The 15,062-nt window shown below is 34.0% G+C and overlaps 1 protein-coding gene across 1 annotated transcript; it reads right to left on the bottom strand.

Moving 5' to 3' along the window:
• Positions 1 to 9,420: 9,420 nt before the first annotated feature.
• LOC117914036 (ankyrin repeat-containing protein At5g02620-like) lies at positions 9,421 to 12,332 on the bottom strand. Its single transcript, XM_034829193.1, has 3 exons — positions 11,559 to 12,332; positions 10,623 to 11,155; positions 9,421 to 10,097 (listed from the first exon to the last, which is right to left on the bottom strand). Exons 1-3 carry the CDS (start codon positions 12,268 to 12,270, stop codon positions 9,537 to 9,539), a joined length of 1,806 nt encoding a protein of 601 aa, XP_034685084.1. The 5' UTR covers positions 12,271 to 12,332; the 3' UTR covers positions 9,421 to 9,536.
• Between the last annotated feature and the right edge of the window lie 2,730 nt (positions 12,333 to 15,062).

The raw sequence follows: 15,062 nt of genomic DNA, 5'->3' as shown, positions 1-15,062 counted from the left end.
TACCTTGTTGACATGATTTATGAGAGTTAGATTGACATTTCACTTTTGTGCATAAGGGTATTTTGGCAAGTACCTAAGGTTGCATAATGGTAAGTGAGCAAGACATCTTGATTGGGCTAATTGATTAATTAGTAGGTCATGTTAGGTTAATTAATTAATTAGGACCCATTTTGGGCTAGATTAAGTGACCCAAGCCTTTAGTGGACTTCAGTCACTTAAGCCTAATGGAGAACCCTATAAATATCCATTTAGGGATTAGGGTGTTTCTATAGAGTTGTCTTCTACCTTCAGAGAGAAAGAGAGTCATATTTTCTACTTTCTCTTCTTCTTCACCGGAAGTGTGCCAAAATCAAGAAAGAGCCATCGGGTGGAAGATTGTGGGTCTACGAGACTTCCAAGGATATCAATATGATTCTTCAACACTTGGAATTTAAGGTTGGGGAACATCCAAACCTAAAAGTTAGTACTTTAACCCTAAATATCAATTTTTTAAAATTGGTATTACTTCCGTTATTTAGATCTAAGATTTCAATAGAAGTACCATTGAGCTTTGTGCATTCTTTGGTGTGAATTGCATTTCTTGGTGTCCAACAAAAAAAAAAAAAAAAAAAAACCAACAACAACCCACCGTATCCCAATCTAGTTATGAAGCCAAATATCGGTCCATTGCCTTCAAAATAGCTAAAATAACATGGTTAACCTTGCTCCTCTATGGCATTGGAGTTACATTAGCACAACTGCCATAACTGTGTTATGACAATATTAATGCACTTTATATGTTAGTTAACTCGATGATTCATGTGTGGTCAAAACACATTGAACTGGACTATCATTTCGTAAGGTAAAAAGTTACATTGGGTAATCTTGTTACACGATATATTGCATCCTTAAATTAACCTATTGACATCTTTCAAAACCATTAGCCAAGGACACCTTTCAATCATTTAAAAGCAAATTAAGTGTCCATGCTCATGCCAGGTTAAGGGGGCATGCCAAGAATAAAAATCTTGCATATCATGCCATTGACATCTCTAGTCAAGAAACATATCAAGCTTCATCCTAAGAGAATAAAGAGGAATATCAATATACATAAATCCTAGGTCAACTATACACTCCATCCTCCAACAATTAAGTACAAGTTTTGGTCTACATCTTTCTATCCTTTTTTGCTCATTGACTTATGCAGTTCCTTTCTTGTAAAGTCTATTCTTAGGGTATATTATCCATACTGATCAATACAATCAAAACATCTTTGTGTGATGAGAATTCACACTTATGTCTCAATCTAGCTCTTAATTTTCTTGTTACAATATTAACCCTAAACTATTGTTAAATGTGAGTTTTTTTTTTTTTTTGTTAATATTTTTTTTTCTTTTCTTAGAAATGGATGGAAAACATATGATCAATACAAAAAAAATTGGACATATTCTAATGTATTATATACAATTTCATGCTAAAGTGTGCACACTTTTCACATGAGTTTTTTCATCAATTTCATAGAAAATTTTAATCAAAGAACCAATTTGACATATAAGAATTGGCTAGGGATGATATCCACTTCCATTTTTTTGATAAAAAAAGAAAAAGAAAAAAGGAAGAGCATTTAGGGACTAAATTTAAACTTGATCTTAAAATTACTTTAAAATCACGCTAAATGGACAAGTACTTCACTTCGTCCCCACACAAAAAAGAGAAAGAAAAAGAGAAAGTTAAGTGAATAGACAACGGACAAAAGAAAATGGACAAACAACTTTCCTTGGTGCCAAACAACTATCCTTGGTACCAATGCTCTACAAATAAAAGATTCTTACAATCATGGATATTGTTAACCTTAAGGTTTTCCTCCATAGTTGTTAGCATGTGAGATTGTTTGGGCCTTTTGTTTGATTTGGTTAATCCCTTTGTTGCTTTGATAATTGATTTGGTTAATCACATCAAGATATTGACCACTTTCAATATCTATGTGAAGTTCTTTTGATAATTGATTTGAGACAACCCTTAAATTCTACCAGACATATATGTGATATCATATTGATTCACTGGAGTGAAAAGATTGGATTACATGAGAAGTGATAACCAACAGAGAAAAATGAAGAGAAAATTACCAATAAATCCTGAGGGAAAAGTGTTGCTAAATTTATATCGCCCGGACGTTCCCAAAATGGGTACTATCGGGTCGAGTGAATTCAATGATAGACACCTGTTGGCATTCCAACTTTCTTTTTCTCTTGCGAATTACTTCTAAATAAATTAAGAAATCATATGTAAGAACTATAGCATTTCGTGATAACTATCAAATTTCTATCTTGTTTTGCCACTTTATCCCATCACAATTTTTTTTTAAAAATTTCTTTCAATTATTTCCTCATCCTCAATCAATCATTCCCAGGATTTTTATGTGTCACAATTTTAGAACAACATCCTGCTAAGAAATTAGTTCATTTCGTAGAAAGAGATTTCGCTAACACAAAAGTCTTTAATGTGGCCCACCATCATTTTTGGGCTTTCTCTTTAGCCCCATGTCTCTTATCCTTAGGAGGTCTTCCTTCCCTAACAAGTTTTTTTTGGAAAACTCCATTTATTTTGGTGTGGATGGCAGGCAAGCCTATAACTATGTGGTATGGTTTAGCAACTACCTCGATCGAATTATTTGGTCCCACTTGTCATCAATGGGATCAGGTATACTTCCAAGATCTTATATTTTCTCTGTAATCTTTATATCTAAACATGCTATAAAAAACATTAAATAGCAATTAGATCATAAACAGAATTATAAACTGATTGGAAAACATACCTCCCGTCATTGCCATTCTACAGGTTAAAATGGGTTTTGCTAATTTCGGGTTTCAGGTGCTTCTAAACCTTCACAATCTCCACTTAAATGGTGTTTTTTGAAAACTGAAAAAAGATTGCAGGCTTAGGGTACCCTCCCGTTAGTGTTCTGCCTCATTTTAAAAGACTCTCTCCATCACTGAGTCTACCTGGAACGTGCACAGAACATGGGGTAGTGATACGAACGTGGTTTGGAGCATGAATCCTCGTTCTTAAATTGATGGAATGATGTGGACCACATTCCAATCACGTCTTCGGTTTATTACCGAAGATGTAGGAGAAATAAAATCCCAACATTCTCCCACTTGGTCCATATATTCCATCATTCATCATAGCAAGAAACAAAATACATGAATCATGGCGATAGGTCCTCTAATATCGAGTATTATCTTCCATGTATCACAATGCATCATGTTTCTTAAGCACTAGCCCATATGGCTTAATGAACAAACCTTATGTTTATTCTAGGTCCAAACATTAATGATATTTCTCAATAAAGGAATAAAAGTGTACACAAAGAAAATCAAATATGAGAAAACATCACAAATAGAGTTTCATTGAAAATAACATTCGTTCTTACAACGAAAATCACACAAAGGAACCAAGCCCCAATCTATCTACATGATCCTTAAATTTCAACGGTGGCATGCCTTTAGTCAAAGGATTAACAATCATCAATTCAGTGCTAACGTGTTCATTAACCACTGTTTTCTCTTTAACACGTTCTCTTAGGGCTAAATACTTGATGTCGATGTGCTTATTTCGACTGCTACTTTTATTGTTCTAAGCCATAAAAACTACACCTGAATTGTCACAATATATCTTCAATGGCCTAGAAATTGAATCAACAACTCTAAGCCCAGAAATGAAACTCTTTAACCATACACCATGCGAGGAAGCCTCAAAACAAGACACGAACTCAGCCTCCATAGTGGAAGTTGCAATCAAAGTTTGCTTTGCACTTCTCTAAGAAACAGCTCCACCGGCTAGCATAAAGACATATCCTGAAGTTGATTTTCGCGAATCACTACAGCCAGCGTAGTTCGAATCAGAGTAGCCAATCACTTCCAAATTATCAGTCCGTCTATACATAAGCATGTAGTCTTTGGTCCCTTGAAGGTATCTCATCACCTTCTTTGTAGCTTTCCTGTGGTCTATACCTGGATTGCTCTGATATCTCCCTAACATCCCAACAGTAAATGCAATGTCAGGTCTTGTGTAGACCTGAACATACATCAAGCTTCCAACAGTAGAAGCATAAGGAATGTTCTTCATTTGATCCTGCTCAAGATCATTCTTCGGGCACTGATCCAAATTGAACGTATCGCCCTTCACAATGGGAGCTATACTTGGTGAACAATCTTTCATCCGAAATCTTTCTAAAATCTTGTTGATATAGGTCTCTTGAGACAAACCTAAAAGGCCTCGAAATCTGTCTCTTTGTATCTTAATGCCAATGACATAAGTCGCATCACCCATATCCTTCATATCAAAGTTTTTAGATAGAAACTGTTTCACCTCATGTAGCAAACCCTTAATATTGGTTGCAAGTCAAATGTCATCCACATATAGAACAAGGAAACATATCTTACTCCCACTAACTTTCTGATATATACATTGATCCATAATGTTCTCCACGAAACCAAATGAAAAGATAACATCATGAAACTTCAAATACCATTGACGGGATGCTTGTTTCAATCCATATATGGATTTCTTAAGCTTGCATACCAAATGCTCACCACCACTAGAGGAAAATCCTTCTGGTTGTTTCATGTAAACCTCTTCCTCTAGATTTCCATTCAGAAATGCCGTTTTCACATCCATTTGTTGTAACTCTAAGTCAAAATGTGCAACTAATGTCATAATGACATGAAAAGAATCTTTCTTAGATACAGGAGAAAAAGTCTCCTTGTAGTCAATTCCTTCATTTTGAGTGAATCCTTTAGCAACGAGTCTCGCATTATATTTTTCAATGTTGCCCAATGAATCTTTCTTTGTCTTGAAGACCCATTTACATCCAATGGCTTTTGCACCATTAGGCAACTCAACAAGATTCCAGACTCCATTAGATGCCATAGAATTCATCTCATCTTTCATAGCATCATACCATAAATTAGACTCTTTGCAACTTATGGCTTGTAAAAAGTTTCAGGATCATTTTCGGCTCCAATGTCATAGTCCAATTCTTGCAGAGACACAACATAATCACTAGGTATTGCTGGTTTTCTCACTCTTGTAGATCTTCTTAATATTGAATCAACATTTTCTTGAGGATCACATTGCTCAATGGGTTGTTCAATAATTTCTGGCGAATCTTGAACAACTTGATCTACTGGATTGTCATTAGCAATTTGTGGAGCTTCAATGATTGGTTGTCTATCACCCATTTGAACTTGAGGGGCATTTTGAATGACAATCAATCTATCACTTGAAGTGGATGGTTGAGCATCTATATGATCTTTTTCAAAAACAATGTCCTGAAATCGATCGCTCCCACTAATCAAGTCATTCTCAAGAAACTTAGCATTTCTTGACTCCACAATTCTAGTGTTGTGAGATGGACAGTAAAATCTATACCTTTAGACCTTTCGGCATATCCAATGAAATACGCACTAATGGTCCTTGGGTCTAGTTTCTTCTCTTGTGGGTTTTAAACTCTTACTTCAGACGGGCATCCCCAAATGCGTATATGTCGCAAACTCGGTTTCCAACCTTTCCATAATTCAAATGGCGTCTTGGGGACAACCTTTGTTGGAACTCAGTTCAATATATACGCTGCTGTTTTAAGAGCTTCAGTCCACAAGGATTCAGGAAGCTTGGAGTTGCTACGCATACTCCTAACCATGTCCATTAATGTTCGGTTTCTTCTTTCAGCCACACCGTTCTAGTCTGGGGAACTAGACATGGTGTATTGAGCAACTATCCCATGCTCTTGAAGAAACTTCGCAAAGGGACCAGGTGCTTGTCCATCCTCGGTGTATCTACCATAATATTCTCCACCTCTATCCATTCTCACAATCTTTATTTGCTTTCCGCATTGTTTTTCTACTTCAGCCTTAAAAACTTTAAAGGCACCCAATGCTTCATTCTTGTTATGGAGCAAGTAGATATACATGTATCGTGAGTAATCGTCTATGAAAGAGATGAAGTATTTCGGACCATATGCGTCCATGTCTGGACAACAAATATCTGAATGTATGATCTCTAATATGTTTGTGCTCCTCTTGGCACCCTTCTTAGACTTGTTGGTCTGCTTTCCCTTAACGCAGTCCACACAAGTGTGAAAATCAGTAAAATCTAAAGTACTAAGTACTCCATCATTTACTAATCTCTTAATTCTCTGTATGGAGATATGTCCCAATCTCCGATGCCACAATATAGAGGAATCTTCATTCATAACACATCATTTTGTACCAATGTGAACATGCATAGTATTATTAGTGGTATCATTTTTCAAATTGATAGAGAAAAGACCATTAGACAATGTACTATTTCCAATAAGATTAGATTTATAAAACAAACTGAACGATGTCTCATAAAAACTAAAGGAATAACCTAAAGGTACAATTCTTGAAACTGAAATCAAATTCCTGGAGAAACTTGGAACATAAAATGTCTTTTCTAAATTTAAAATAAAACCACTACTTAAAAATAAACTGCATGTTCCAATAACCTCCACATGTGAACGCATCTTGTTTCCTGAATAAATGCATTGCTCACTTGGCATTGGCTTCCTTAGGTTTCGCATACCCTGCAAGGTATTCGAAACATGGATTGTAGAACCAGAATCAATCCACCATGTGTTATAAATAACATCAACCATATTAGATTCATAACAAACAAATGAGATTGGTTTACCTTTCTTCTCAAGCCATTTTTGGAATTTGGTGCAACCCTTTTTCATGTGCCCTTTCTTTTTGCAGAAGAAGCACTTATTGACCTTCTTGATTCCACCCTGGGGCGGTATTTTACCTTTCCCTTTCTTTTTGGCCTGATTCTGATCCTTTCCTTCCATTGTCATTAATGCATTCTCACCCAATTCCATTTTCAACCTTCCCTCCTCTTGAACACACATGGTCAGAAGCTCATTAATTGACCACTTATCTTTGTGTGTGTTGTAGGAGATTTTGAAGGGTCCATATTGTTGTGGAAGAGTGTTTAAAATGAAGTGCACAAGGAAGGAGTCCGACATTTCAACCTCAAGTATTTTCAATTGTGCCACAATATCCCTCATTTGCATTATGTGCTCTCGCACACCACTCACATTGGTGAGCCTTAAAGATGAAAACTTCATTATCAGGGTGCTGGAAAGTGCCTTATCTGAAGTCACAAATTGTTCATCAATAGCCTTCAGTAATGCCTTGACATTTCATGCTGATCCACAGAACCACAATACCATTAGACATTTTGGTCTTTATGAACATCAGACTAAGGCGATTTGATCGCTCCCATTGTTCATAAAGAGCCTTTTCTGTTGTAGTGCTGGTGTCAATAATGATTGGTTTGTCTTTCCTGATAGCATAATCAATGTCCATGCACCCCAAATGAAGGAGAATTCTCTCCTTCCAAACCTTATAGTTATCACCTTTCAATTTGGGAATGTCACATTTTATATTAGAGAAATTCGTAGGTTGCATGACTGCACAAAAATTAAACATACATGCTTATAATTCAATTTTGAGACTAATAAACAAATATCATGTTTTACCAATGTAACTCATGTTCAAAAATTATGAATCTAGTAACATAAAACTTGCCTGTGGGCTAAAGTTCTAATTTAATTAGATCCATGTAAAACACTATGATAAAACTATCAAATTATGTTTCATTTCCTAATTCATGTGGGTAATTAAGAAATATAATTTGATATTCCGCCCTAATTAATTATACAAATTTAATAAAAAATTCCTGTGGGATAAAATTTTATTATATCATATATAATTAATTACCCATAATGTCATTTTCCTATATGTGATCCTAAAACAATTAATATATAATTTTGCATAATTAAAGATGCTGTGGCTACTCCTTAATTAATTAAAATTATATGGATCACTTGACATTTAATTAATTCATAGAAAACTTATATAAATTGCATGAAACCATAAGCAATTTTTACACAAAACTCAATATTAATGTGCAAAATTTCTGAAATTGTATAAATTATAAGCACATTAATATCTAAAATTAAAACCATAAAAGCCTTTAAGAAAAAATATAATGTTCAAATTATTTAATTTAATGTTGTATGCACAATAAACCATTAAAAATAAAAATATGCATTCAACTAGCAAAAATAAATAATCTATCGCATAAAATATCCATAAATTAACATATTTTAAAAAAACATTAAATTTTATGACTTTTTTTTTTATTACATTCACTAAATCAACCTCTTTAAAAATAAAATAGGTTGCTGCCAAGAGGACTTGAACCTGTGCAATGAATGAATGAGAACAAGGCTATAACCAACTGGGCTACTGCCCCTGTTTAGATTGCTTGTTTACCTATTTAAATGTTATTGACAGTCAACCCCTTTAAAAGAATAAAATAAGTTTATAGGTTGCTGCCAGGAGGACTCGAACCTATGCAATCAATGAAGATAGACAAGGCTATGACCAACTGGCCTACTACCCATTTTCTGATCACTTGTTTACTTATTTAAGTCTTATTGACAATCAAAACGATAACCCCTTGTAGTCATCCCCTACCTTCAGCAGGGTCTGTTTGACCCATCTGCAACCCGAAATGAAACCCGATGGTTTCCAGGCATTCCAGACACCAAATTGATGATTTAAAACACCAAAATGTTAGAAATCTCATCTCCTAATAATTTCTAACAATATTTTTCATCAAAAACTTCTAAAACCAAAACCTCCAAAAATACCAAAACTCACTTGATTAAAAAATGTAGATCGTAAAATGAATAAGACAAAGGTATACAAGGCTCTGATACCAACTGTAATCTTTATATCTAAACATGCTATAAAAAACATTAAATAGCAATTAGATCATAAACGGAATTATAAATTGATCAGAAAATATACCTCCCGCCATTGCCATTCTACAGGTTAAAATGGGTTTTGCTAATTTCGGGTTTCAGGTGCTTCTAAACCTTCACAATCTCCACTTAGATGGTATTTTTTGAAAACTGAAAAAAGATTGCAGGCTTAGGGTACCCTCCCGTTAGTGTTCTGCCTCGTTTTAAAAGACTCTCCATCACTGAGTCTACCTGGAACGTGCACAGAACATGAGTCTACTTGGAACGTGCACAGAACATGGGGTAGTGATGCGAACGTGGTTTGGAGCATGAATCCTCGTTCCTAAATTGATGGAATGATGTGGACCACATTCCAATCACGTCTTCGGTTTATTACCGAAAATGTAGGAGAAATAAAATCCCAACATTCTCTTCTAAATAAAAGAAAAATATTATTGTGACAAATGAGTCAATGGAGAAAATAAGAATCCTCGGACTTTTATCAATCTTTATTTAAATATCACACAACCTTTACATATAACAAAATAGAAACTCTGAATGATAAAATATAGAAAAATAAATTACTTAAATATAAAAACAAAGTCTCACTCAAACTGAAAATATTTTATTAACTTTTTTTTGAAATAAAAAATTAAATCCTAATTTTAAGGAAGTTACCAAAATCAGACGTACTTTCCAACATAATCTTGCTCGGGCATTCTTAACGTTGAATTTGGCGTACCACAATGAATAAGATGAAAATCGAAACGCAGATGAAGATGATATAAATAGAAAAGGTCATCCCTGAGTGATGTGGATCCATGGTGTACATGCCGCTCACGAATGCTACTATCATTGCTCCTATTCCCAACTGGGTGAACCAATAGGCCAAGCTTAGTGATGATGCGAGCTGCGCCTTTTTGTGATTCAGTGCACCATAAAAATGAGACAATATAGCAGTCACAGACGACAACAGGGCTAAGAAATCAAGCGCAACAAATGCTTGAAAAGCTATCTTTTTTCTTAAAATGGGTGTGCCGTCACTATTATTATACCCACCAGGCAATGTAAAACCTGCTCCGAAGGATACAGTGGCTACGAGTGTGGCCACTAGCAAATGACTATGGCTTGCTTTCTTTAAGAAAGATACGTCTAAACCTTTATTACGTTTTCTTTTGTTGTTATCCTCGTCTTTGTTGTCCTTGTCTTTGCTCATAGTCTTCTGCCGCAACAAAGGCCCGGCTCTAGCTTTGGCCCGTTTCAGGTGTCGTACAATACAAACCTGAAGTTTAATCAGTCAAATCATTTTAGAGAAAATATATAAACGATACAATATTAATAATTCTACTCTTACGTACTCCAAGTCATTTGAAGTAGCTCAGCTTCAATGCACCTTATAATATACTGTTGAAAGCATTTACTTGATATTTTTATTTACAATGCCTGGTTTTCAGATTGTTCTAGTCTTTAGAAGATAGTGGAATTTGTTGCATATTCATACTTAATATGCTTATTAGCTCTATATAAAGAGCATCTAGTTGTAAAGCAAATGTGTAGCAGAACGTGATGAAAAGGCTAGTTCAATTTCAGTCAAATCTTTTTGTCTCTTGCTTGTTTTTTTTATTGAATACTAAACGTGTACCACCGTTTCATTTGACTTAGTAATATAATTGATGGTTTTACCATTCTAAGTATCAATATAGTATAGTACTAATTATATTACAATTCGACATATATACTTAGCATACTTGTATGTGCACCAATTCCTAGCTATTTGGAAAATTAAGCGAGAGTTAGATAGGCTTACCTTGTGTCCAAATAAATCCTCAGCCGATGAAATTACGTCTATAGCAGTCAAGTTTTGGTTGTTAAGTATCATCTTATCTACTTTCTTGTTCTTTATGTAAGCTAGACGATATCTCAGTTGGGAATGGGCAAGCAGATGGAGAGGTGTTTGTCCTTCAACATTCTTCTCATTTATAAGTGCTCCCACATTCATCCAAGGAATCTTTAACAAGCTTATGAAAATTCTTCTTTGCATCATGAATAAGTGAAGAGCATTATTTCCATTGATATCCACTTGCTCACAACAATCTGGATAGCGTGACACCAACAGTTTTGCTGTGCGCTTGTTTCCACGAGTGGCCGCAATATGAAGAGCTGTCTGGTTGTCATCGTTTTTTACCCTTAAGTAGACTACAGACTTGTCAGATTTATCAAGTAATTGCCTCATTATTGAAACATAATCCAAGTATGCAGCGCAGTGAAGTGGAGACCACCCGTTTTCATCTGCTTCTGTTGTTAGATCTGGATTCCATTTCAGAATTTCTTCTACCATTTCTGTTCAACACATATAAAATAAAAGGAACTAGATCAAAAGGAACTAGATCAACATTTAATCATGCGTACATGTCGGCTTAAAAGGAACTAGATCAACATTTAAAATTTTATTCAAACAACTGAAACAATCAACCATCAAGCATATATACTCAAACAAATATATCGAAATAGTTTTTGTGAAAGATCAAAAGTTTAATTTGAAGAAACGGTAGATTCAATCTGGAGAGAAGGGCTTCGAAAGAGAATGGTAAGGATGTCATTTATTATTATTCTTTTGACTTGGTTAACCCCATTGTTTAGCTAGGTTAAAAATTGTTATTCAACACTATATGTTATACTTGTAATGTTAATAAGTCAATCACATACGAATAATATTGTATATTGATGAAAAGAATATGCGTACTTGGGTCATGGCAAACCACAGCTGCATGCAAAGCTGTTCTCCTCATGGGGCCAGTGTGAGCCGGTGGAATGAGAGTAGTATTCTCTATGATTATTTTCACCAAGTCTCTAAATCCTCTCTCAGCAGCCATGTATAGAGGAGTCCCACCAGAAAGGTTAGCACCATATGTAAACTCGGGATCTTCCTCGATCAACAACTTCACCACCTCAGGATGATGATACCGGACTGCCTCATGCAAGGCTGTGTCATTCTCATTGTTGGTCATCCTCAAGATGGCCTTATCTGCTCCAATCCCACTCTCAGAATCCCTTTCGGAAACTGTTTCCGCAGCACGGATAAGAGCCTTCACGACCACTAGATGCCCTTCTCTCGCTGCAAGGTGGAGGGGGGAGTCCCCTTTCAGATTGGGCCACTGCAGTAGGGACGAAACCGCAGAGTAGTGCTGAATGATCCATGCAACGCACTTCAGTTGACCGAACTGCGCTGCAATGTGGAGGACGGTGTTCTTATTAGGTGTTAATTGGACTCGAAGGTCAGCGCTAGGCATTCCCTCGAGGATATTGGTGTCGCCTTCTGCAGCAGCCCTGTAAATTTCAGGATCCATGCATGTGAAATCCTCCTGGTTCCCACTAGAAACTGAGTTAAGCTTCTGTAATTCCAAAGCATGGCTGGAAGTGGAAGTGGAAGTGGAAGTGGAAGTGGATGGATCCATTGGTGTGCTTAAGCTCTACAGCCGTCTCCACCTCTCTCAAAACTTTCACAACACCATAATCCACCGCCTCTGCGTCTTATATCAACAGCAAAGGGAACAGGTACGAATGCCTCCACAAAGCTGTGGTCCCAAGTCACTTTCCTCTTTTTTATCGTTTTATATTATTTGTTTCGTTTTTTCAAATGCAATGATTCATTTGTATGCCAAGGCTTTTAATTTAACACGATACAGTACTAGTACTTCAAGATAATTCTACCAAGGGAGATAAATAATAGGACAAAATTTAGCCAAAATTATTCTCTCACTCTTGTTGAACTCTTAAACATCCTTCTATTAATTTATACATATTCATATTAAATAAAATAAAAATCTATTTTTGAAAATTTATCAAATTCAACTTTACATTTTAATTTAGCCCCTTAAACTTGATTAATTTATGACTCAAATTAGTAACATTTTTAGTCTTCTAAAATCTTCAAATTTAAGTGTCTTTCTAATTGATTATAATGCTTCACAAATTTTAATTGTATTTCTTTTTCCATAATACAAATGATATTTTTTTGTTAACGTAATCACTTCAATCATAAAATATTAGATTCCTTCAAAATGTAATTGTTGATTTGTTATTAAGAAAGATTTCTATTACTTCTTATGACAAATTAAGTGTTTTTTTTTATCAATTTTTTAATCAAATTACACAACAGACACATGATTTTGTTAAACTCCGTTTTATCGATTGAAAATACCATAATTGATTACTTCTATAAGGTCTAAGTAAATAAGACATATCTTATAAGCTCTTTTGATCATATAAGCCTTTACAGATTTATCTCTATATCTAACAAGCTCAAAATTACTAGAGGGGTAAGTAATATAAATTACAATCAAGTATGTTTTTGATGTAATGAATTCTATAACGGTCTTCATGTTGATTTAACTTTTCTTTTTTCTATCTTTCCACTATGCACCTAACATCCAAATATATGTAATGTTCTCGTTCATGAGCAAATGTGGTCTAGTTGTTTGCCTTATTTTAATCCTAAAAGCAACTTATTTTAAGGTTTATGATACTTTTAGGTACTTTGACAAATAGGCCCATAAATTAATTTTAAATGACCTAGAGGTCAACCATTTCACAGCTGCCTTGTCTGTACATTTAAACAATTGATCTAGTCTAAATAATTATAATATTTAAATTTGTCCACCCTAGAGGCAAAAAATAAATAAATAAAAAATTTAAGTTATTCCCACCACCACTAACTCCTCAATAAACAAGTTTTACAAGTTGAAATATGAAAGGAATCTCGAGACATTGTTTTTTCTCTCTTATAATTTCATTATTTAGTACCAATGAAAATAAATATATCAATACAAGTTTTACAAGTTGAAATATGAAAGGAATCTTGAGACATTTTTTTTCTCTCTCTTATAATTTCATTATTTAGTACCAATGAAATAAGTATATCAATACAAGTTTTATAAGTTGAAATATGAAAGGAATCTTGAGACCCTTTTTTTTTCTCTCTTATAATTTCATTATTTAGTACCAATAAAAATAAATATATCAATTTAATAGTATATATATATAATTTTTTTTTATAAATAGCTCTAATTTTTAAAATAATAATTGATAATAAGTTTTAAGTTGAGGGTTAAATGATAAATAATTATGTATTAAGTATTAACTTTTATTAAATACCACCTAAGTCTTAAATCTTTGTCTTGTGTTGTACATATGTCTGCATTCAAAATTAATTATAAAATGCATATTTAAGCAAATTAAGTAATATTTCACTAAATACTTAATTTGATGAATAGGTGCACAAATTTTAAATGACCCAAAGGTCAATTTACATGTTCTTTTTTAGAATATATGGAAGTTGTATTTATAAATTAAAACCATTCCCACCACCGCCAACTCCTCAATAAACAAGTCACAAGTTGGAATAATGGAAGCAACCTTGTGAGTCCCACCATTGAAATGTGAAGGGTTTGGGAAGTGTCATGGATGATATAACAAATTTTGGCTAAAGCTTTCTATGCCTTCCACTTCTTTAAGAGTTTGGCTCAAATGAGTTTTGTTGAGATAAACTTAATTCAAAGTTCTTCAAATGAGCGGAATAGTACATGTGGATTAATTGTTATTTCAAAATTTATGTAGGGTGATATGAATTTAATTCAAATATGATTATACTCAATCCAAATCCATAAAAAAAATGTATTAGGTTCAAGTGTTAATTATATCAAACTTTGTCATTCTTAGTGGAAATACAACCAATTATTTGTTTTATTTATGTCAGATTCATTTGTTATATTTCTTCTAAACCAGGAAATTAACTATTATTTAAGTAATGACTCATCGACCCCTTTTTTTTTTTATTCTCTTATTATTTTAGTTAGAAATTGATTATAATTATTTTAATTTAATGATTAGTTGGGTGTACAAATTTGACTATTTAATTTTGTGTTTGTTTGTTTAGCTGTCAGTTGGTCCGACTTGATCACAAGTTGATCCAATAAAAATTACCCCTAGTTTGTCAATGTGGTAGGTTTTTTGAGATACTAAATAATTATATTCTATTTGATATTAATATTAAAATTTAAAATTGGTTTTGATCTTTCAGAATTAGTAAATAAAATTAATTAAGAAGTTGACCATTAGCGAGAATCAAGGAGAACATGATGAGAAGGAAGCTGAATGAATGATCTTTTTATCAAATTAGTTAATATTTTTTTGGGAGAATTATGTTTTAGGGGTAGATCGGTCCCAAATTAACAAAAGGTCCGTGTAA

This window comes from Vitis riparia, chromosome 5, assembly GCF_004353265.1.
Source record: "Vitis riparia cultivar Riparia Gloire de Montpellier isolate 1030 chromosome 5, EGFV_Vit.rip_1.0, whole genome shotgun sequence".
NCBI classification, from domain to species: domain Eukaryota; kingdom Viridiplantae; phylum Streptophyta; class Magnoliopsida; order Vitales; family Vitaceae; genus Vitis; species Vitis riparia.
Note: the sequence above shows the minus strand (reverse complement) of the source record. Positions and strands in the feature narration are given on the sequence as shown.

Excerpts from the sequence above, each read along its gene's own strand:
- LOC117914036 (XM_034829193.1), bottom strand. The coding sequence starts at position 12,270 with ATGGATCCATCCACTTCCACTTCCACTTCCACTTCCACTTCCAGCCAT. Across the intron at positions 11,156-11,558 it reads TGTGGTTTGCCATGACCCAA|AAATGGTAGAAGAAATTCTG; the intron begins GTACGCATATTC and ends TGTGTTGAACAG. Across the intron at positions 10,098-10,622 it reads AGGATTTATTTGGACACAAG|GTTTGTATTGTACGACACCT; the intron begins GTAAGCCTATCT and ends ATTAAACTTCAG.